General features: G+C 46.2%; 2 protein-coding genes across 2 annotated transcripts in view; both read right to left on the bottom strand.

The window, feature by feature from the left end:
• The window catches only part of TMEM184A (transmembrane protein 184A), a 28133-nt gene extending 22189 nt beyond the window's left edge, over nucleotides 1-5944 (bottom strand). The window contains exon 1 of the mRNA XM_044303991.1: nucleotides 5744-5944. The gene's annotated coding sequence lies outside the window, so the exon portion shown is untranslated. The remainder of the gene's footprint in view (nucleotides 1-5743) is intronic.
• A 10917-nt stretch (nucleotides 5945-16861) lies between these two features.
• PSMG3 (proteasome assembly chaperone 3) lies at nucleotides 16862-21513 on the bottom strand. Its single transcript, XM_044304021.1, has 3 exons — nucleotides 21399-21513; nucleotides 18928-19159; nucleotides 16862-17459 (listed from the first exon to the last, which is right to left on the bottom strand). Exons 2-3 carry the CDS (start codon nucleotides 19156-19158, stop codon nucleotides 17307-17309), a joined length of 384 nt encoding a protein of 127 aa, XP_044159956.1. The 5' UTR covers nucleotide 19159; nucleotides 21399-21513; the 3' UTR covers nucleotides 16862-17306.
• Between the last annotated feature and the right edge of the window lie 964 nt (nucleotides 21514-22477).

Below are 22477 nucleotides of genomic sequence, written 5' to 3'. Positions count from 1 at the left end.
CACTGCCCAGAGGTTAAACTAGAAAGGCGAAAAAAAATCCAGGGGGCATGGCAAGAGTCCAACACAAAGACCGTGAAATCCAAGAAAGACAACTGATACTCAGACAAGGATCAGGAGGCCCTTACTTGCTTAAATAAGCTGCCAGAACTGAATAGAGTCCAGATGCCATGTCCTGTTCCCTACACCACTTCTGGCCATGCTAACAAGATGCAGGAGGATGGTGCCGGAGCGAGGAGCCATTATCACTGGACTGACAGCAGGAATGAGAGGAAGAGCTTAGCCCAAGACCTCAAATCATTCTCTATCTCCTCATGCATTATTAATCAGATTTTTTACAAGTAAATCTAGATGGACAACCTCTTATTTTCCTAGGATGTTTTACTGAGGTACGAGGTTTAGTATTCCAGTCCCGGTGCCCCCTCCTCACTCCATAACACACACAACTGATGTTACACTGACTAAAGCCTGTCAATGTTTGCAGTGGCCTTCACCTGTACACTTTGGAGTGTGGGTCTGTAATATCAGGTCACAGTTTGACTGAAAAGCACTAAACTACTCCAGTAAGCGTGTCCACAAATCACACACAACGACCTTTGTGTGGAAAAGAGTGTTAACAGGATACGCAAGCGAGAGTAGAGGGTAAATAGTGCAATGTTTGACTAGGTCTACATAATGAAGTCAAAGCCTACCTACTCAAGGTAGAGGTGGACCCTGAGGTGGAAAATATCATGCTACCTCCGTCTGAAGAAGATGTAAGCACATGGAAGGTTCTGTCAGGGACATCCATTTTTAGAAAATCGGATGGTGGATCCGCAGGTTACAATATGAATTGGTTCTGGGACCATTTTAACTGGAGACCGCAACACTAGTCTAGTCATTGGTTCCAAAGCCTCCAAAAGGTCTTCCCAAATTAAGAATGTAAGACGTGGATTTCTTATAGAGAAAGAAGCTTTAGCAGAGGTTTGCAACCCCTTTAAATTATCCTCCGTGAATCTATGTGGGTTCTGGAGATCTAGTCATCCACTCTGCCGAAGAAAAGCTGATTGTGCTTACGAACCACCAGCACATCCTTTTACTACTGGAGTCAATCTTTAAATGAACTAGTGAGATCCTCAAAGGTACCGATTTGGGGCTTATGATTTTGGTGGCATCCACCTGTGACCTAGTGTGCAAGGCAACAGCCTGACCAGTGCCCAGGAGGAAGGTTAGAACATTATATAATGGCGCTCTATATATATGACCTCCATATATATTTTCCAAAGAACCTACATAACGGCTACCCAACTGCATGCAAGCTTTGGCAGAATCTTTTTTGAAGGCCCGCAAGTCACTGTGACATAAATTCACTTCATTGTGATTCATAAACTACCTTCCGTCTTGCTTATTCTTAAGCTTTTGAGGAAATGCTACATCAACAGTATAGCGCGTGCGTTGAGCCTCTACACCAGTGAGCTCCAGTGGTTGCGAAACTACTATTCTCAACCTTCAGGGAGTTGTAGTTTTACAATAGCTGGAGGGCCAGAGGTTATGGATTACTGATCCATACTGGATCCATCGTTGGAGGAGGTCTACACTGAATCAAGGATGTGATCTGTGTCCTGTCCGCATCCATGTGGCTATTCTGCAAATTATAGAACATGGCCTATTCTGGTCCATTTTGCGGACAAGAATAGACATTTCTACTGATAGGAGTGAAAAACATTTTGAAATGCCCATGGTCGGTGTCTGTATTTTGCATATCAGCAGTTTGCAGAATGCAAAATGGATATGATAGTGTGCACGAGGTCTAAAGGGGATCCTGTGAATGCACATGACTTGCCGACGAAAGGGGTCGGAGGCGGAGGTCAGGAGTCGTTCAGGTGGTGCACAGTCAAGGAAATGCAATGCTGGAGCTCCAACTAACACCTATGTATGCACAACATGTTTCTGAGCATGAATTGGCTAAAACGAGAGATAACCAGTACCAACGAGAGATAAACAGCAATGGTACTGGTACTGGTTAGGTGAAACAGAAAGACAAAAACTGGCTTACCAAGTGGTGGAAAATCTAGGTCTGGTCAGATGGACCCAGGTTTCTTCTACACCATGCTGATGCGGGTTAGAATTCTATGAACCCTTCCTTTCAGACTGGTAGTGTAATGGTGTGGGCAATGTTTTCTTGGCACACCCAGGGTCCTCTAATACCTGTGGTTGGACATTTGGACAGTAAAGCTTGTGGCTGGCTAAGTTCATCCCGTCATGGCAGAAGGACACTGCACCATGCTACAAGGGTCATGGACTGGTTCCAGAAACACAACCAAGTTTTCCTTGCTTCCTTGGCCTTCACAGCCTTCCAGATCTCATAGAGCAGTGTTCTTCAACTCCAGTCCTCAGGGCCCGGTCATGATTTGAGAATATCCCACAGAATGAATACCTGTAGTAAATCCTGATGCATTGACACTAATTGTATCACCTGCTGAATACTAAGGAAATCTTGAAAACATGACCAGCAGTTGGGCGATGAGGACTGGAGTTGAGGAACACTGCCATAGAGCATCCTTGGGATGAGGTAGAACAGGCTGTTCAGAGGATGCCAGTACTTTATGGGTACTGACATGAGCAAATAGTCCTGCAGAATGGTCTCAAAATCTAGTGGAATCTCCACCATGATGAATTGCTGTGGTTCTGAAGGCCAAAGGAGGTTCAAAGTGCTGCTAAATAGGTGTCTCTAGCAAAGTGCCCATTCAGTGCATGTAATCTACATGTGCATGCCATTCCTAGAGCAGAAAATGATATGTCCATACATATCTACCTGCCATTCACAGGGCCTCTTTCTCGACATTTACAACGAGGGACCAGAATTTGTATTAGATGAGAAGCGTCCACGCGTCTAGTGCTCTGTTATTTTAGCCTCCTTTATAAAAAGCCTATAAATTCCTGTAACGACAGATAATCCGGAATGGATTATGGGAAGGCTACACCTGACTGATGTACGGTACAACAATATAAACTCACACAGGTGCTCCCAACTCTCCGGCAGGATAGACACAAGCCGTCATGAAAGCCGCATGACCCAGTGATGATACAGGGAGGACTAGCATCACCCCTCCCAGCCGCCACTCTCGCACCTGCAGGTTCAAAACCAGTATAAAAACAGAGATTCCCATTATACGAAGATGACGAGTGTTGCGCGTGGCAGAACAGTTCCCAGCATCTTTGGATGCCCACATTCCTTCCTGGACCCATATTGTTGACACGTCCCTATATAATTCTGCTTATTATCTCAAATGAAGGCACTGTTGGGGGGGGTTTTGATTACCTTGGCCTCCATTTAACTGCTGGGCCACCACCTTGCAAAAGCCCTGTGGTCTCATGTACATATCACCCCCTTGGGTCATGCTTCTTGTACAGTCTACAATGAGTCCTATGTGACCACTTACGATTAGTCAAAGCGCTCATAGGTCATATGACCGAGTACCGGTTTATTACATGACCGATGAACACAACCGGTCATAAAGGGATCACCAGGAAATTCACTGTGACACCAAGCACAATGATACCTTTCACTAAGCAATCCATTCATGCTGGACAGAAAGTACTTTTAATCCATATGCAAATGAGCAGTTAAGTGCACTGAGGGCGGGCCCAAACTACTCTGTGCACCCTTGCGCCTCCTGTTTCCTTTGCCAGCCCCTCCCTCTCCTGCTTGATTGACAAGGCCAAGCAATATGACTATGAAGGAACCTGGTCCTATCAAGAAGGAGAGGGAGGGACTGTCAGGGGAAGCAGGAGGATCAAAGGTGCACAGAGTGGCTTGTGCCCGCCCTCAGTGCACTTAACTGCTCATTTGCATATGTATTAAAATAACTTTTTCTGCAGGATGAAGAAAAGACCGCTAAGTAAAAGTTATCATTACATTCAGCTGAGCGAGCCCTACAAGGCATTGTCCCTGGTGTAACACGGAATTTCCTGGTGACCTCATCTCAAGGATTTACGTATTGGTGACCTATCCTCCCGCCACCTAGTGAATGGACCTGAGCTGCAATACCAAGCAACACCACTATACAATGGATGGCGCTGTGCTTGGTAAGCTGTTAGAGCACCGCGGCCTCTTCAAACAGTTGGGGGGTACCTGAGGATATGTCATCATACAGGCGGTGGATTGCAATTTTTAATGACTGGCAATTAGTAAGGATCTTAATTTGTTTGCATTGAAGCTGGCCATAGACACGATATGATTCGTATGGAGCCACCCGGATAGCTCCTGTCCAGCAGAACACGGCTTGGATTTAACCTGTCCGATCCTTTGTTTCCCTCTAAGAAAAGCGGCGCCAGACATGTACGACACCTCCTGTGAAAACAGCGCGCGCTCTACGGTCTAAGGCCACCTGCACGAGTGTTGGTGAACGCACATAAGATCCGCACGAATTTCTGTGTGGACGTATGTGTTTCTACAGCATATCCGCAATATCTAACAGCGGTTTTTGGTGCCGATTTGATGCGGTTTCGCCGCAGATCTCTCGCTTCCATTGAAAAGGGTGAAATCCGCTGCTAAAACCGCAAACATATTTGACATGCTGCAGATTTTGAAATCCGCACTGAAAAAAAAAATAAAAAATCCACACGATTTGTGTTATCTCATACACTTTGCTGGTACTGCGGGTTTTCTGCACGGGAATCCACGTGGAAAAAAACAAAACACGTATTCCGCAACGTGTGCAGGCGGCATGATCTAGACACAGAAACAACTGCATTATTGGATCAGTGGTGGTGCCAGCGGTGAGACCCTCCGAGATCAGGCATCAATGTATCACAACAATGGGGGTCATTTATGAACATTTTTACGCCAGTTTTTTGCTGGTCAGAGTAGTTTTTACCGCAGGCGCACGGACTGCTGGAGGTACGCCTTATTTATGATGAGGCAAATCCTCCGGCAGCGCAGGGGCGTAAAAAGCCGCTCTTTGTAAATGACCCCCAATATGCCTTGAGGATATGTTCATACGCTGCGGACTTTGTGCCACGGACTCATCATAAAACCCCGTTAATATCGGTCACGGTATCGTGTACAGTAAGGACTCTAAGGATTGGCTCCGGATGCGTTCAGTGAAACTCGCGCCATTTTGCAGGCAAGTTCAGTCAGTTTTGTCTGCGATTGCGTTCAGTTCTTTCCGCGCGGGTGCAATGCGTTTTTCACGCGCGTGGTGAAAAACTGAAGGTTTACCAACAACGTCTCTTAGCAACCATCAGTGAAAAACGCATTGTATCCGCACTTGCTTTCGGATGCGATGTGTTTTTTTAACTGAAGCCCCATTCACTTCTATGGGGCCAGGGCTGAGTGAAAAACGCACAATATAGAACATGCTGCGTTTTTCACGCAACGCAAAACTGATGCGTTAAAAAAATAAAAAATAAACGCTCATGTACACAGACCCATTGAAATAAATGGGTCAGGATTCAGTGCGGGTGCTATGCGTTCACGTCACGCATTACACCCGCGCCGAAAACTCGCTTGTGTCAAAGGGAACCATCCAGTACTAATTAATGCCAGAAGGCGGCTGATAAAGCAGGCTGGACTTTCCAGTCCCTTAACGACTTCACATACAACAAATCCTAAACCAAATGAGTCAGTGTCTGGACCTGGTGCGGCGACTACGGTTTTACGGTTTAGTAAATCTGGCCCCTGACAGCCCAGGTACGACCCTCGCCTCTGTACCCAACCATCAGAGGTAGTCGGGGCTGAGCATTACACATGCAGGTACTGTACCTCTGCGGATCCCTGTGTCCAGACTTAGGAGAGACTTCTGGATGTCGCTCAGTTTACCGGATAATCCCAAAGTGGAAAACTTTCTTTTGCTTCTGGAGCTGAATAGGATTCATGGAGATCTCTCTAGGGATCCGATGCGAGGACTCTTCCCTTCCTGTCTGCCATCTCCCCGCCTCCTGTGAGGTAGATCGCCCTGTTCTGTATTACCTGCTCTGCAGGACGGTGCTCCCAGCTGTCACCAGCACTCCCCTGTTACCTGCACTCCAGGCCACGCCCACCCTCACACAGGACACGCCACTCCCTCCACAACTTTTGCTGCTCTTAGTGCTAAGGTGCAAATGAGTCACCGGCAAAAGGACATCTGCGGGGGAGACACATAATGGATGACAAGGGGGATGTAGTGATGCAAAATCAACCGCACGTTGTGCATTCATATTTGATGATGGCTTGTTCACACCAGACGGAAATACAGTGCATATTACCCCAGGATACTGGATTACAGTACTAGGCAAGTGGATGCGATTTTAAGGCTAGATCTACACGACGACAATTGTCGCGCAACAATTTTTATAATGGCAGTCTATGGGGTCGCACTGGAACATGCAACATGCTGCGACAGTCGCAGAAAATCCATTAGAGATGGCTTTTTCTGCGACTGTCGCGTCTCAGTCGCAGCATGTCGCATATTGCAGTGCGACACCATAAGCTGCCATTATAAAAATTGTCGCACGACATTAAAGCAACAAAATGTTGCAGTGTAGTTGTGCCCTAATCAGTGTTTCCCAACCAGTGTGCCTCCAGCTGTTACAAAACTACAACTCCCAGCATGCCCGCACTGCCAAATGCTGTCCGGGCATGCTGGGAGTTGTAGTTTTGCATCAGCTGGAGGCACACTGGTTGGGAAACAAATGTCGTCGTGTAGACCTAGCCTAAGGCTACATGCACACGACCGGCCGTGTGCATTCCGGATCTCAGACCACTTCACTTGATCGCGGAGATGCGGAACGGAGGCACGAATCGGAACCCCTTCCGTGGTTGTGCCTCCGCACCGCAAAACGTGTGCACTACTTATTTTTTAGGGTGCGGACCGTCGAATGCGGATGGTGGACCCCATTCAAGTGAATGGGTCCGCGATCCACATGTGGCTGCCCCCAATTGCGGTCCGCAGCACGGACACGGAGCCCTAACGTTTGTGTGCATGTAGCCTAACAAATGTTCAGGATTTCGCTAGATGGAAATTTTTCAATCCTCAGCGCTTTGGTGCTCAGTTCATCCCTTTTCTGGGTACGTCCGCAAAGGACGTAAGTTGCAACGGAAAAATTACCTTCCTGTGGAATTTGCGTCGAAATCCATGTCATAATTTGCATCATTTGTAGTGGATTTCTCCCTGTGCATTGCATGGCTGTGAAAGCTAAGGATTAAGCCCCATTCACACAACCGGATTTTTGGTCTGCCTCCGAACTCCATTTTTTTTTTTTTTCCGGATCCATTCATCTCAGAGGGGCCACAAAAGATGCAGGCAGCACTTCGTCCGTTCCTCGGCCCCGCACAGATATAGGACATTTCTAGAGGAGTGTGAAAAAAAATGGTCGTCATACAGTCGGCCAGTATCTGTGTTTTTGCGCACTGAAAAACGGATATGGTTGTGTGCATGAGCCCTAAGGAAAAGGGTCTGATCAGCAAACATCTGACCGATGGGCGCCCTGCCAATCACGAAAAACTGGGTCCTTTTCAACGTAGGGGGTATGGGCCCAAGTTGTTGTGAGCGCAGTGGTCAGACCCGTCGCTGGTCAAGACACGTACCCCCCATCCTGTGGATGGAACAGCCCCTTTAATCTAACATGAAAGCGTTGAAGAGACGGAGTCTGGGAGATTTATCAAAACTGGTGTAAAGTAGAACTGGCTTAGTTGCCCCTAGCAACCAATCAGATTCCACCTTTCATTCTTCACAGCTCCGTCTTACTACATATGCATTTATACAGCAGAGGTAACAGTAGAGATGAGCGAATTTCCGCTTATGAAATTCGTTCACACTTCGTTTGTTGGTAAAAGGTGAACTGCGTTATGGATCCCGTTAGAGGCATTCCGTTATTCATTCCGTCATAATAGAAGTCTATGGGCTGCAAAACGGATCCGTCCTGTTTCCGTTATGCAGGGGAGGACTCCCCTCCCCTGCATGAAGACATTCCGTTATAAAATTGCGTTATGATCCGTGGTAACGGAATCGATAACGCAATTCACCTTTTACCAACAAACGAAGTGTGAATGAATTTCAAAATCTGAAATTCGCTCATTAACAGTAGTTGTATACATCTGTATGCAGGGAGCTCCATCTAGTGGCAGCTGCAGGCAAACACCATGACCGTCTCATGGAAAGTATGGAGAAGATTACAGCGCTGGGCTCCTCCTCCCACCACACTCCTTATAGCCAGGATAGGCGTCGCAGCGTTAGCAAGCCAGGGATTGCAAGGAGTCGGCATCACACAGCGATGACTGTGCCGCATACACTCATCATTTTATCTATGAAGAGTTATAACACTGATCTCGTTCATTCACATTGGCCAAATATTATCACAATTCTTGCAAACGAGAATATTGACCATAACAGACCCCTTTTTTAGTGAATCAGATGCCACTGCCGATAATATGTAGTCTGCACGGCAGTTGGAAAGCGAGATTAATCACACCAGGGTGTCTACTACTGCCTCTAGTGGCCAACATTAAAACTGCAATATTTGAGAATAGATCTTATTCTGAAAACAATTCAAAACAATTAAATATTATTTATTTAAACATAAGGCTGCATTCAGACGACCGTTCGTGTTTTGCGATCTGCAAAACACGGATACTGGCCGTGTACGTTTCCGCATTTTGCGGAATGCACATGGTCGACCCTATGATAGAAATGTCTATTCTTGTCCGGACAAGAATAGGACATGTTCTACAGGTGAAACTCGAAAAATTAGAATATCGTGCAAAAGTTTATTTATTTCAGTAAGGCCTCATGCACACAAACGTTGTTTTGGTCCGCATCCGAGCCGCAGCTTTTGCGTCTTGGATGCGGACCCGTTCACTTTAATGGGGCTGCAAAAGATGAGGACAGCACTCCGTGTGCTGTCCACATCCGTTGCTGTGTTCCGTGGTCCGCAAAAAATATATATCCTGTCCTATTCTTGTCGTTATATTGATGGCTGTCTATGCCGTTCCACAAATTGCGGAAAGCGCACGGACGCCATTCGTGTTTTGCATATCCACAATTTGCAGACCGCAAAACACACAACGGTCGTGTGCATGAGGCCTAATGCAACTTAAAATTAGAATATTGTGAAAAGGTTCAATATTCTAGGCTCAAAGTGTCACCCTCTAGTCAGCTAAGTAACCCATACCCCCTGAGCAAAGGGGACCTGAGATTGTGGCTTTGGGGTTTCATAAGCTGTAAGCCATAATCATCCAAATTATAACAAATAAAGGCTTGAAATATCTCACTTTGCCTGAAATGAGTCTATCTCATATATTAGGCTACTTTCACACTGGCGTTCGGTGCGGATCCATCTTGTATCTGCACAGACGGATCTGCACCGATAATGCAAACACTTGTATCCGTTAATAACGGATCCGTTTGCATTATTCATTCAAAAAAAGTCTAAGTCAAAACGGATCCGTCCTGACTTACATTGAAAGTCAATGGGGGACGGATCCGTTTTCAATTGCACCATATTGTGTCAGTGAAAAACGGATCCGTCCCATTGACTTACATTGTAAGTCAGGACAAATCCGTTAGGCTCTGCATCGTCAGACGGTCACAAAAACGCTGAAAGCTGCGTTTTCGTGACCGTCTAATAAATGCAACGGAGACCAAACGCAGCCAAAGTGATGCATTCTGAACGGATCCTTATCCATTCAGAACGCATTGGGGATGAAATGATCCGTTTTGGGCCGCTTGTGAGATCCCTGAATCGGATCTTACAGGCGTACCCAGAAACGCCAGTGTGAAATAAATGAACTTTGCACGATATTCAAATTTTTCGAGTTTCACCTGTACATTATTTACAGGGTCGCAGACAGGAACTACGGATGCGGCGAACACACGGTGCACTGTCCGCATCTTTTGCGGCCCCACTGAAATGAATAGGTCTGCATCCGTTCTGCAAAATTGCAGAATGGATGCAGACCCAAAAATACTGTCGTCTGAATGCATCCTTAGGCCCCTTTCACACGGGCGAGATTTCCGCGCGGGTGCAATGCGTGATGTGAACGCATTGCACCCGCACTGAATCCTGACCCATTCATTTCTATGGGGCTGTGCACACGAGCGGTGATTTTCATGCATCACTTGTGCGTTGCGAGAAAATTGCAGCATGCTCCTCTTTGTGCGTTTTCCACGTAACGCAGGCCCTATAGAAATGAATGGGGTTGCATGAAAATCGCAGGCATCCACAAGCAAGTGCGGATGCGGTGCGATTTTTACACACGGTTGCTAGGAGACGATCGGGATGGAGACCCGATCATTATTATTTTCCCTTATAACATGGTTATAAGGGAAAATAATAGCATTCTGAATACAGAACGCATAGTACAATAGCGCTGGAGGGGTTAAAATAATAAATAAATAAAAATTTAACTCACCTTAATCCACTTGATCGCACAGCCCGGCTTCTCTTCTGTCTTCTGTGCTGTGTGCAGTAACAGGACCATGGTAAAAGATCATGTGACGGACCATGTGATGACCGGAGTGACGTCACCACAGGTCCTTTTCCTGCACACAGCAAAAGAGAAGACAGAAGAGATGCCGGCTGCGCGATCAAGTGGATTAAGGTGAGTTAAATTATTTTTAATTTTTTTTAACCCCTCCAGCGCTATTGTACTATGCATTCTGTATTCAGAATGCTATTATTTTCCATGTTATAAGGGAAAATAATACAATTCTACAGAACACCTAATCCAAACCCGAACTTCTGTGAAGAAGTTCGGGTTTGGATACAAAACATGAGGATTTTTCTTATTCGCGTGTAAAACGCATTACAATGTTTTGCACTCGCGCGGAAAAATCGCGCATGTTTCCCCAACGCACCTGCACCTTTTCCCGCAACGCCCGTGTGAAACCAGCCTAAGGGCTCATGCACAAGACCGTCTGCTGGCCGTTCCGTGCATAGGGGACTGCAATTTACGGTCTCCAATGCACGGCAACATCCGTGCGGCTGCCGCAGACAGATCCAGACCCATTCAACTTGAATGGGTCCGTGATCTGTCCGCACTGCAAAAAAGTAGTGCATGCACTACTTTTTTCCGGTGCGGAGGCATGTACAGTAAACCCACGGAAGCACTCCGTAGTGCTTCCGATCAGTGCCTCCGTTCCGCATCTCCCGGATCGCGGACCCATTTAAGTGAATGGGTCCGCGATCCGGGTTGCACAGGGCCGGTGCCCGTGTATTGCGGACACGACGTATGCGGGCTGCAATACGGCAAAGGCTGGCACGCGTTTGTGGGCATGAACCCTAAATGTGTTTTTTTATATACAGAGGTTTTAATAATGTCGCGTTCTGATTGTACCGTCCCTTTAAAGTCCCTTTTGTCTTCCTACACAAAAGCTACTTTCATTCTTCCCGGTGTAATAAAGTTACTGGAGAGAAATCCTTCTTCATAGATGTTCCTCGGTGATGTATTTTCTTAGTCAGACTCCTTCGTGTTCCATTACTCTCACTAATCATTCGCTCAGGCGGTGGCGGCTGAAGCCATAAGCCTCATTTTCCAGGATTACTTTACATTTTCTACTTTTGCTTCTCGTTCATTTTTCTTCTCCTGATATGATTCCTATTGATTCCGTTCATCATTCGTTTCGCGTCTCCCATTTAATGTCTGGCAGCAAATACGTTTTTTATTTCCCCAGCAAAGAAACAGCTTGGATTACATATAAATGCGAGACAGTAAAGCGTAATTATCACAAAACAAATAAAATGTTAGTTCCTGATTTATTTACCTTGCAGTGTAGCAGTGCTGACGCTGCGCGGCTCCCAGGTCCAGCCACATTTCTCTGCTGCTAAGTCGGGACTACCAAGTACCAAATGAAATAAGAAGCAAGTTATGAGTTATGTCATTTGCTCCGGCAGCAGCTGAGAAATGAAAAGCAAAAAAATAAAAAATAAACTACTTTATTTAACATGTTTTAGATTTAATGAGGTTTATTAAATTCAATTTAAAGGGATCTTGAGTACAAGTTATCAACGTGGGATAGATGAAGGTCCAACACCCCTTCCGATAAGCAGAACAAAGGGGCCTGATTTAAGGGCTCATTTATGGGTCTGCAATTTTGCGGAGCGGATGCTGACCCACTCATTTCAATGGGGCCGCAGAAGATCCATACAGCACACCATGTGCCGTCCACATCCGTAGTTCCGTTCCAATATAGAGCATGTCCTATTCTTGTCTGCATTTGTGGACAAGAATGGGCATTTTCTATGATGGTGAGAGCAAATTGCGGAATGCACAAGGGCCGGTATCCGTGTTTTGCGGATCCAGAAAACACACTGTGGTCGTGTGAATGTAGCCTTACTGGCGCAGAGCTGCAGAGATAGCGCTGACACTCAGGCCCGGAGGGTGCTTAAAGGGTCCCGCTGTACCATAGGAGGCCCATACTATTGAAGCCGAGTGGTGCTTTGGGGTCCATGACTCTTTGATCCCTTACTGGATGGCGGTGTAGCACCAGGCACAGGCCAGACTTTGCTTGGAGAAGCTGCCGCGCCCCTAGTTCTGAACGGCGGGAGTCCCTGCAGTCAGGTCGGCACCAATTACACATTTCCAGGCTATCCTGAGCACTCTCTCAGACTGCAGGGTACAGATGCAGCTGCTATCCCTGCCCCTGTATAGTCAAACCCCCCATCATTGTGCTGATTATTGGGGGCTGGATTGTATTGTATACTAAGGATCCCTTTAATAAGGACATGAAATACTCGGTTCCAACAAAAATAACAAATAATAAATTAAAGAGGACCTCTCACCGCTCCTGACATGTCTGTTCTCATAGCTTCATGCATTCCCCATGTAATAACGCTTCTGGAACATCTATTCTTATGGCTCTATGCTGTACTGTTCCTCTATTATTTCTACTAGAAGTTATGAATGAATTGCTATTAGCCTTCAGTAAGGGTACAGAGGGGGGTAACCACCTGGGGGGGGGGGGGGTGTACCTGCACAGTCTGACAATGGCAGCACTGATTGGATAGAGTGAGTTAGTACCTCCCCTCTGTATCCCTTACTGCAGGCTAATAGGCAATTCATTCATGACTTCTAGTAGAAATAATAGAGGAACTGGCACAACCTAGAGCCATAAGAATATATGCTCCAGAATCGTTATTATATGGGGAATGCATGAAGCTATTAAAACAGGAATGTCAGGAGCGGTGAGAGGTCCTCTTTAAACAACGAATCAGCAGGCGTTCCGGGAGCGGGACCCCCCCCACCCATTTGATACTGATGACTTTGGATAGGTCATTAGTATTAAACTCATGGACAACCCCTTTAACATCACTACAGCCAATGATTGGCTGCAGCAGTCTCAAGACATGCAGATACATGACAGCTGGAGGCAGGGGCCTGGGGAAGAGACAGCACCAGAGTGTCACGGCAGTGGTAAGGTGTTACTCCCTTTGTTATTACACTGTCGTACATGGTTTTGAAGGGCATCTGTCAGCAGTTCTGTCCCTATGACACTGTCTGACCTGTTACATGTGCACTTGGCAGCTGAAGGCATCTGTGTTGGTCCTATGTTCATATGTGTCCTCATTGCTGAGATAAATGATGTTTTAATATATGCAAATGAGCCTCTAGGAGCAACGGGGGCGTTTCCATTACACCTAGAGGCTCTGCTCCCTCTGCACTTTGATTGACAAGACCAGGCACTGAAAACGTCATGACACCTGGCCCTGACAATCAAAGTGCAGAAGGGCTGGCGCTTGCAGAGAAAGCAGAGCCTCTAGGTGTAATGGCAACGCCCCCGTTGCTCCTAAAGGCTCATTTGCATATATAATTTACCATTACACCTAGAGGCTCTGCTTTCTCTGCAAGCGCCAGTCCCTTCTGCACTTTGATTGTCAGGGCCAGGTGTCATGACGTTTTCACTGCCTGGTCTTGTCAATCAAAGTGCAGAGGGAGCAGAGCCTCTAGGTGTAATGGTAACGCCCCCATTGCTCCTGAAGGCTCATTTCCATATATTAAAACATCATTTTTCCCAGCAATGCGGACACATATGAACATGGGACCAACACAGATGCCTTCAGCTGCAAAGCGCACATGTAACAGGTCAGCCAGTGTCATAGGGACAAAACTGCTGACAGATGCCTTTTAAAAATAATTTCATGGGGTTGGCCACCTGTTTAAAATCTTCATGTGACTAGTAGGACATTGAAGAAGTGAGTTTTCTATAGGACCACTACATTCCTGCTTATCTTAGACAGGACATGGTGGTGGACCCCGTCTCTACACCTACTGGTCCCATAAAAAAATACTTTGCTTTAGGTATTTGCTCTCCCCTGTGACCCGAGTGTCATAAATCAAAGCATTATTTGCACAACTCTTCGGTAAAGTTCTTATTACAGACGCACCGGCTTCTTCTTCATCTTCGAAGTTTGCATAGAACAAGGGTGTGAAAGCGGCACACCTCAGCTTCAAAATTGCAATATCATGCCGAATGCACTGCCTATGCCCCTAGCACCCTCAGGAGAACATAGAGCCTAATACATATTTCAGCAAGCTAACCCGAGAATCGGCGCATGCGCTGCTAACTATGGAGGGCTAGCGATCACTAGTGGAGCTTGATGCTTCCAAAGATTTTCCAGCATGTTCCTTCTCTCAGGGAAGGGGATGAGCGGACGTTGATGAAGCTATGGTGTTGATGATGCGAAGGAAATTAACGACTACCCTTTGCTAGCTGGAGTGGCAGCCTTGTTGAGATAGGTACCGAGGAACAGACAGAGGTGCCCCTCTTGTAATGTACAGCAGGAGTACTAGTGACACCTGTAGCTACACCAATTGCTCAGGTGTTCCAGAATTTTAATATCGATGGCCCACCCTCAGGATAAGCTATCAATATCTGATCGACGGGGGTCTGACATCCCGCACCCCCACGGAACAGCTGTTCTTCAGTAGCTTGAAGTGAATGGCAGCAGCACTGCAGTAACCAGCAATGTTCACTACATAATGGACAGAGTCCTGTGTACGTCTGGTGCCGGAGCTACTCAGTAATGGGCGATTGGCAGGGATGCGGGGAATCTGACCCTGGTGATCATATATAGAAGGACTACCTGAGTATAGTCCAGTAATATTAAAATACCCATTTAAGGTTTTGATAGTAGTGGTGTGTGACTTGAGAGTGGTTACAGATAACATCATTTATAGGTACGGACGTGGAGGCAGTACTATCTGTACCTACATCATCTACAGGGAGAGGCAGTACTATCTGTACCTACATCATTTACAGGGAGAGGCAGTACTATCTGTACCTACATCATTTACAGGGAGAGGCAGTACTATCTGTACCTACATCATTTACAGGGAGAGGCAGTACTATCTGTACCTACATCATTTACAGGGAGAGGCAGTACTATCTGTACCTACATCATTTACAGGGAGAGGCAGTACTATCTGTACCTACATCATTTACAGGGAGAGGCAGTACTATCTGTACCTACATCATTTACAGGGAGAGGCAGTACTATCTGTACCTATATCATCTACAGGGAGAAGCAGTACTATCTGTACCTACATAATTTACAGAGAGAGACAGTACTATCTGTGCCTTCATCATTTATAGGGAGAGACAGGGAGGCAGCACTATCTGTACCTACATCATCTACAGGGAGAGGCAGTACTATCTGTACCTACATCATCTACAGGGAGCGGCAGTACTATCTGTACCTACATAATCTACAGGGAGAGGCAGTACTATCTGTACCTACATAATCTACAGAGAGAGGCAGTACTATCTGTGCCTTCATCATTTATAGGGAGAGACAGGGAGGCAGTACTATCTGCACCTACATAATTACATGGGAGACAGTACGATCTGTACCTGCATCATATCCAGGGAGAGACAGAGATGCAGTAGTATCTGTACCTACATAATTACATGGGAGACAGTACGATCTGTACCTGCATCATATCCAGGGAGAGACAGAGATGCAGTACTATCTGTACCTACATAATTTATCGGGAGAGATAAGAAATATTATCTTTGCATTCATCATTGAAGGAATTGGGGGAGGGGGCACAATACTACCTGCGTCTACATCATTTTTAGGGAAAAAGGGAGGAGGTACTATCTGGGACATTATTACATTATTTAGGGAGTCCTAAATACCGATATATACCAGCATTTTTCATAGGCAAAGGAATTTACCGAAATCTAAGGGCAAAATCTGAGTACTTGTCATGCCCCCAACTATAATCAGAGGCAGGAAGCTCAATCAATTGTGGAATAGCTTGGTTCAACTTTTAAATGGAGAACATTCTGAAGAAAAAAAAACCTCAAAATAATTGGCCCCCCCTTAATCTATTCTAACGCCCCAGAGTGCCGTTACTACCTCTGCGCCTCGCTACTGTCTTTATTGGTTAACCTAATGTTATCTTATGTATTAATTTCCAGGTCTTGCAAAAAAGTGTATTCCTATTTCCATGCAACTGTTAATGTTTAAGTGTAATGTGCCTGGTTCACCAGCAGATGGCGGCAACAATGGCAGAGCTATTTTACCCAGAATGGAACCCTTCTTTCCATTCTAGCTCTCTCTAAGAGAGTGAGGGACTAGTTAGTGAGGGGTCAGCCTAGCTCACCCCCTGCCAAGGGAGGATGTGCAGCGGGAGCCCGTCCTTCCTGAACAAGCCTTGCCTAGGACAGCTAGAGCTCAGCTGCATCTGAAGGCCAAAGCAAAAAGCCTCAGAGACCAGGAGTAAAGTTCCCTGGATAAACTTAGAGAGACTACAAGAAAGAAGTTGCAACCTTCAGTTAAAGCCAAGTTATACAGCTATCCTGTTAGCACAGCAGAGCCTGAGAGCGACTGGTGTAGCAGAGAGGAGTTTGCCTGCCACAGTTAATGCCAACGCCTGCTGGAAACCAAGACAAAGTCTGTAGACCGTTTGGAGAAACGTTTATTCAAGTAAAGCTGTTATCAACTTCATCACAAAGACTGGACTCAATTTATTTCATCATCCCCTTCGTCAACTATTCTTTTTCCTGCTTTCGGAGGGCCACGCCTGGGGTTCCAGCGTATCCAGGTAGGAGCACCGTGACACGTGCAACACCATTAAGGGACATTTAGGTCACCCTATACCACTCTGACATTCCAACACCTAGGTACCATCAATTACTACATCACTAAAAAGGGGCCTGTGCCCTTGCTGCTTCACTGCAACTGGCATCACGACAAATATGTACTTTAAGAAACCCCAAGTATCAGTATCAAATATATATATAATACAAAAGAATCAGTGCACACCATCCCCAATATACAGTCTGTACTAGTAGGCACAGGGAATGATGTCCTATCCAGCTCCATCCTCCAGGAATCTTCCCACGTCACCAGACCTGGCAACTCTTTATCACTTCTTTCAGGGTCTTTATACAGTCCACGTTCTTGTCCTTCAGCGCCACAGCCAAGAGCACCGGCTTATTCTTGGACTCTTGGGACACAAAGCTCACCAGATTCTTTGCACAGACGTGAATGAAGGGCTGTGGAAACAAAGTGCAAGTCGAGGTGAGTCAGTATCTGCCCTGAAAATGTTTGGGTCTACAGAAATATCTGGTCAGGGTTCCTCCATGGAGGGAGAGTTCCTATGAAGTGTCCAGACAGTGACAGATACAGGACAGTAAAGGAAGTCTAAACCGCTTCTTTTCGCTGCGTAATGTTTAGTGCAGGACGCCAGGGGGTGGAGCACGACCAAAAACAATCCGTGTCATGCCCTGTCCTGCAAGTACATGAAGTTTGCCTGGAGTGTTCCTTTAAACTGTGCTTTCAGAAAACTTTTGATATGGACATATCAAAAGTTTTGATCGGTGGGGGTCTGAGCGCCGAGACCACCACTAATCTCTAGAGCGAGGGGGAGAAGCACTCTCTCAGCACGTTCTCTCTCCTCGCTGCGGGTCAGAAAGCGAGACTGACAGGAAGTCTATGGGAACATCTTGTGCAGGGAGAAGAAAGAGAGTGCACTAAGCGAGCGCTTCTGTCCCCTCCTTCTGGAGATTGGTGGGGATCCCAGTGATCAAAAATTTTCTGAAAGCACAGTAACCCTTTAAAAGGTATTTTACAATCTACATACCATTGATGTTCCTCACCTTGACTGGTTCCAGCGCTAGAGAGCAGTCAAGGTCACTGGCAATGACTGCATCCAGGTGCTAGGCAACTGGATGCCTTCTCCTCTCCTGATCTAACTTCTATCTTCCGCCACGGCCCTGGTGCTTTAGGCCAAAGCTCTCTTGCTCGGTGGCATGACCCATCCTGACATGCGTTGCTTGTTTGTTTGAGGTTCATATATACCCATTCCTGTGCAATCTGATCCTGATCCAGATCTAGGCCTTCCACTTAGGTACTGAGCATCCTATTGAGTTTTTCTTCTGGTACCTCTTGACCTACCTCTGGATCTAACCCTGGCTTTGCTCCTGTTTCACCCTATGGTCTGTCATATCCTGGTGACAATCCCATGGCTCTGTTCCGGAGTAGGCTATCTGTGCTATATCGAAATTCAAGTACTCAGCTGAGAATATGCTACAACTGTATCTAGTGTAGACAATCCTATATGAGCGAAGTACATCAGCAGCATAGTCCTGATAGTTTCCTACAATGTATCAGCGCGGGTAGGAGCACCTACCTCACAAAGGACTGCTTTGAATGGTCACGTGTAGGCATATTAGGTGTCCTCAAGCAGAAACGGTACCTTCAGAGAGCGTCTCACTCTGCCAACCAGACTCTAGTCCGTACTAATGTGGATCAACAACTCTGAGACAGTGCCTTCTGCAGGTGGGGGGTCTCTGAGACATATTTCAAAGCTCTTTAAAGGGTTAGATTAAGTTTAAGTATGAGATTTTCCTTTCACTGACAGTAAGCAGAGATCACGTAATGGTAAGATACTGCTATTTATGGTGCTAAAGGTATGTACCTGTCAGAACCATAAGATAGCTTTCTCCAAACTTTTACGCTTACCTCGTCACATCCTAGGAGGACCTTGGTGGTCAGTGTGGATTTCCCCAGGTCACCAGCCACCATGTTTGGAGTAACAGAGACCAATGTTCCCATCTTGCCATACTGTGTGACCACCACCAGGATGTGGTCAGTGAACGCGGTGCAGACCACCTGTGTGACTTCTCCATTGATGACCTCTTCTGCTTGCTTGGAGATGACAACCGGCTTTACAGCCGCAGCTGGTGTGTTCATTCTATGTCATGATGAGAGAGGAAGAAAAGACAAGTCACTTCAGTTCTTTTTCACCTACTAAAAAGTGACATTATATGGCTTTAACCCCTTCTCGAAAGGCCATACAGCTATTTATGTTGGCGGTCAGGACTTTAAAGACGGCGTCCTCTCCAATCTTTAAAGTGCCGACATAAATAGCCGTTTCATACAGCAGGCACCCGCGGCTAATGTCCGCGACTGGTGGTAATGCCGATCGTGGACATTTAACACTTCGCGCGTTTCTGGGTGTGCTCCTGCTCCCGCGGAGTGTGTTAGCAGCAGCCCCTGTTCTCCTGTGTGACAGAAGGCTGCTGCACAGTAATTTCTATGGAGCCCTGCCTGTGGAGAAAATGCAATACAAAGATTGCTTATTATAGTTTCCTATGGGAACTATAAAAAAATAAAATAAAAAAAGTAAAAATAACAAAAAGTTTATAAAATTAAAAAAAGTAAAAATAACAAAAAGTTTTTATAAATAAACATTTTTTTAAATAATTTTTTTTTTAATCACCCCCTATATATATATAAAAATACATATTATAACTATCCTGGCATGCAAAAATGACCGTTCTATTAAAATATCAAATATTTAATCCCATGCGAAAAACGGCGAAACGGTAACACAAAAGTCAAAATGGCCGATTTGCAGTTTTTTCAGTCAGTTCTCCTCCCACAAAAAAATGAAATTAAAAGTGATCAAAAAGTTGTACACCCCCTCCCCGGGTGGTATCACTGAAAAGTACAGATCGCCCGACAAAAAATTTGTCTTCACACAGCTCTGCATCCTTATGCCTCATTCACACGTCAGTGTTCGGTCAGTGATTTCCATCAGTGATTCATGAGCCAAAACCAGGTCCGGCTCTAAACACAGAACAGGAGCAGATCTTTCCCTTATACGTTATGTCTGTGGAGGCTTCTCTTCTGGTTTTGGCTCACAAATCACTGATGGAAATCACTGACCAAACACTGAAGTGTGAACGAGGCCTTAAAGGGGTCGTCCGGGTTCAGAGCTGAAACCGGAGATGCCCTTATTTTCACCCAGGCAGCCCCCCTGAGGCTAGCATCGGAGCATCTCATGCTCCGATGCGCTAGATCGCGCAGGGCACAGGCTTTTTTGTTTACAATAACGGAAGCTTCCACCCAGCAGTGTGTTCGGTGACATCACCGGCTCAGATGGGCGTGCTTTAGCGCTGCCCTAGCCGTCTTACTGGCTAGGGCAGCGCTAAAGCCCGCCGATTAGTGTTGGTGACGTCACCGGGCTTCCTGGCAGCCCCATGGAGAGCCCGGTACGTCACCGGAACTCTTGAAAATGCCTTTGCCCACAAGAGAGAGCAAAGCACTGGGGCCACCCTCCCGCCTTTGGCCACTCATTGGCCTTAGCAGTATGTGACTACTGAGGCCAGCGATCGGCTGCTTCGGTGATGCAGTTTGCATAGGATGTTACCTCTGCTGGGGAGGACTGAAGCGCGGTACAAAAAGGGTGACAAATCTCTTAGGCTACTTTCACACTTGAGGCAGTGTGATCCGGCGGGCAGTTCCGTCGTCGGAACTGCCCGCCGGATCCGCATGTGGCTGAAATGCATTCCAGCAAGTCTTCAGTTTTTTCCGCCGGAGATAAAGCCGTAGCATGCAGCGGTTTTATCTTTTGCCCGATCAGTCAAAATGACTGAACTGAAGACGTCCTGATCAGATTACTCTCCATTCAGAATGCATGGGGATATACCTGATCAGTTCTATTCCGGTATAGAGCCCCTGTGACGAAACTCAGTGCCAGAAAAGAAAAACACAAGCGTGAAAGTACCCTTATTTTATCAAATTTACTGTTGCTGCGTTTTTTTATTTTTTTATTTGACGTGGACAACCCCTTTAAGCAGCAAGGGCCTCACCTCAGCCACCAGGTCCTGGAAGCAATTGCAACATGTGCAACCCATATTAAAAGACCACTCGCCCTTTAAATACTCATATGTTTCATCAGAATACTCTCCTCAATGAACATCCATTATAGACATCATAATAAAGCAATTTCCAAAAAGTGCACCCTGTTAGGGGACGGCTGTGTAAGAAAGCAAGCTTTATATACAGCAAAGCCAGTACAGAATGCCCATAAACTGGCCTCCACTTCCCAGCACACCCTGCCAGAGCATGCTGGGACATGTAGTTTCTTTGCAGCCCGTCGACGTGTAAGGTAAACACTGGCACCGGGCACACTGTGGTCAGCTCACCTCCAGCTCCTCCTCCTCCTCAACACTTCCCAGCTCCCGGACACAAGGCTTCCTTCACTCAGCCTCACACGCCAATTACTTCAGCAAATATGGCCGACGAACTACGAATCCCAGGAACGCTTGCGGCGAAATCGTCAACTTTCAATAGCTTTATTGAAACGTAACAGAAGGAACATCTTTCAATGTGGTAGAGAAGCCATAAGAAACGTCGCAGCGCCACCTAGTGGAGATTGTAGGAAATACGTGGTGCTTTAAAATTCTTACTTTTTGTGTGAAGGATTTGATATCATTTGTATTTCTCCTCAAAACTAGTGCAAGGGCTTGGGGAAGGCTTTGAGGCTGACACTTTTTTAGGGGGAACTGTGGCTGACAACTTTTTGGGGAACTGTTGTTAACACTGTTTCGGGGGCACCGTGGTTGGTTGACATCGTGGATCTGCAAAACAGATACCACCAACTTTCTTTTTTAACTCCTGTAGAAATGTCCTATCACAAAAGGGGTCATGTACGTGATCCCTAAAGGGGACCTCCGAGAGGATCTAGATGTGTTTAAAATGAGTGACCACTGAAAGGGCTTGAATTTCAGTCTAGAAGCTGTAGTCACAGGTGATATTTCCTTATATCCGGTCATCTGGGTTCCATGGTGGCTTCTGTCTCATAAAGACGCCCCCGTCCAGGGCAGAGGGATATAATAGAGGGAATCCCGATATGTGACGGTGTGACCCCATCTATGTGGAAAAGTAATTAGTTGTTATTTAAAGAGGTTCTTCCATGATTAATGTAAAAAAATAAAAACAGACATCATATGGCACATGAAAGTCTGTTCCTAACAAAGCTAGAACCAGCCCTGTACCTAACATAGATCCATAGATCTCCCCATTCATTGCTCCAATTGTTCTGCTAGATTTATTTCAAGCTTAGTGTGTGTGGGGGTGTCCTTCCCCAGGGGGCATGTCCTTTCTGCTGCAGCTCTCTCCCTATCATGGCTTATGGAGGGTGTCCTTTCAGCTGCATATGTGTCACGCTTCGGTGTGGGAGGGAAACACCACACCAAGCTTAGGAGGGAAGGGGGGACAGGGA

This window comes from Bufo gargarizans, chromosome 8 (assembly GCF_014858855.1).
Source record: "Bufo gargarizans isolate SCDJY-AF-19 chromosome 8, ASM1485885v1, whole genome shotgun sequence".
Lineage (NCBI taxonomy): Eukaryota > Metazoa > Chordata > Amphibia > Anura > Bufonidae > Bufo > Bufo gargarizans.
Note: the sequence above shows the minus strand (reverse complement) of the source record. Positions and strands in the feature narration are given on the sequence as shown.

What these genes read in the sequence shown, in the direction of transcription:
- PSMG3 (XM_044304021.1), bottom strand. Translation starts at nt 19,158, where the DNA reads ATGAACACACCAGCTGCGGCTGTAAAGCCGGTTGTCATCTCCAAGCAA. An exon ending in TCCTCCTAGGATGTGACGAG is followed by an intron (nt 17,460 to 18,927) that starts GTAAGCGTAAAA and finishes TTGTTTCCACAG; the next exon opens with CCCTTCATTCACGTCTGTGC.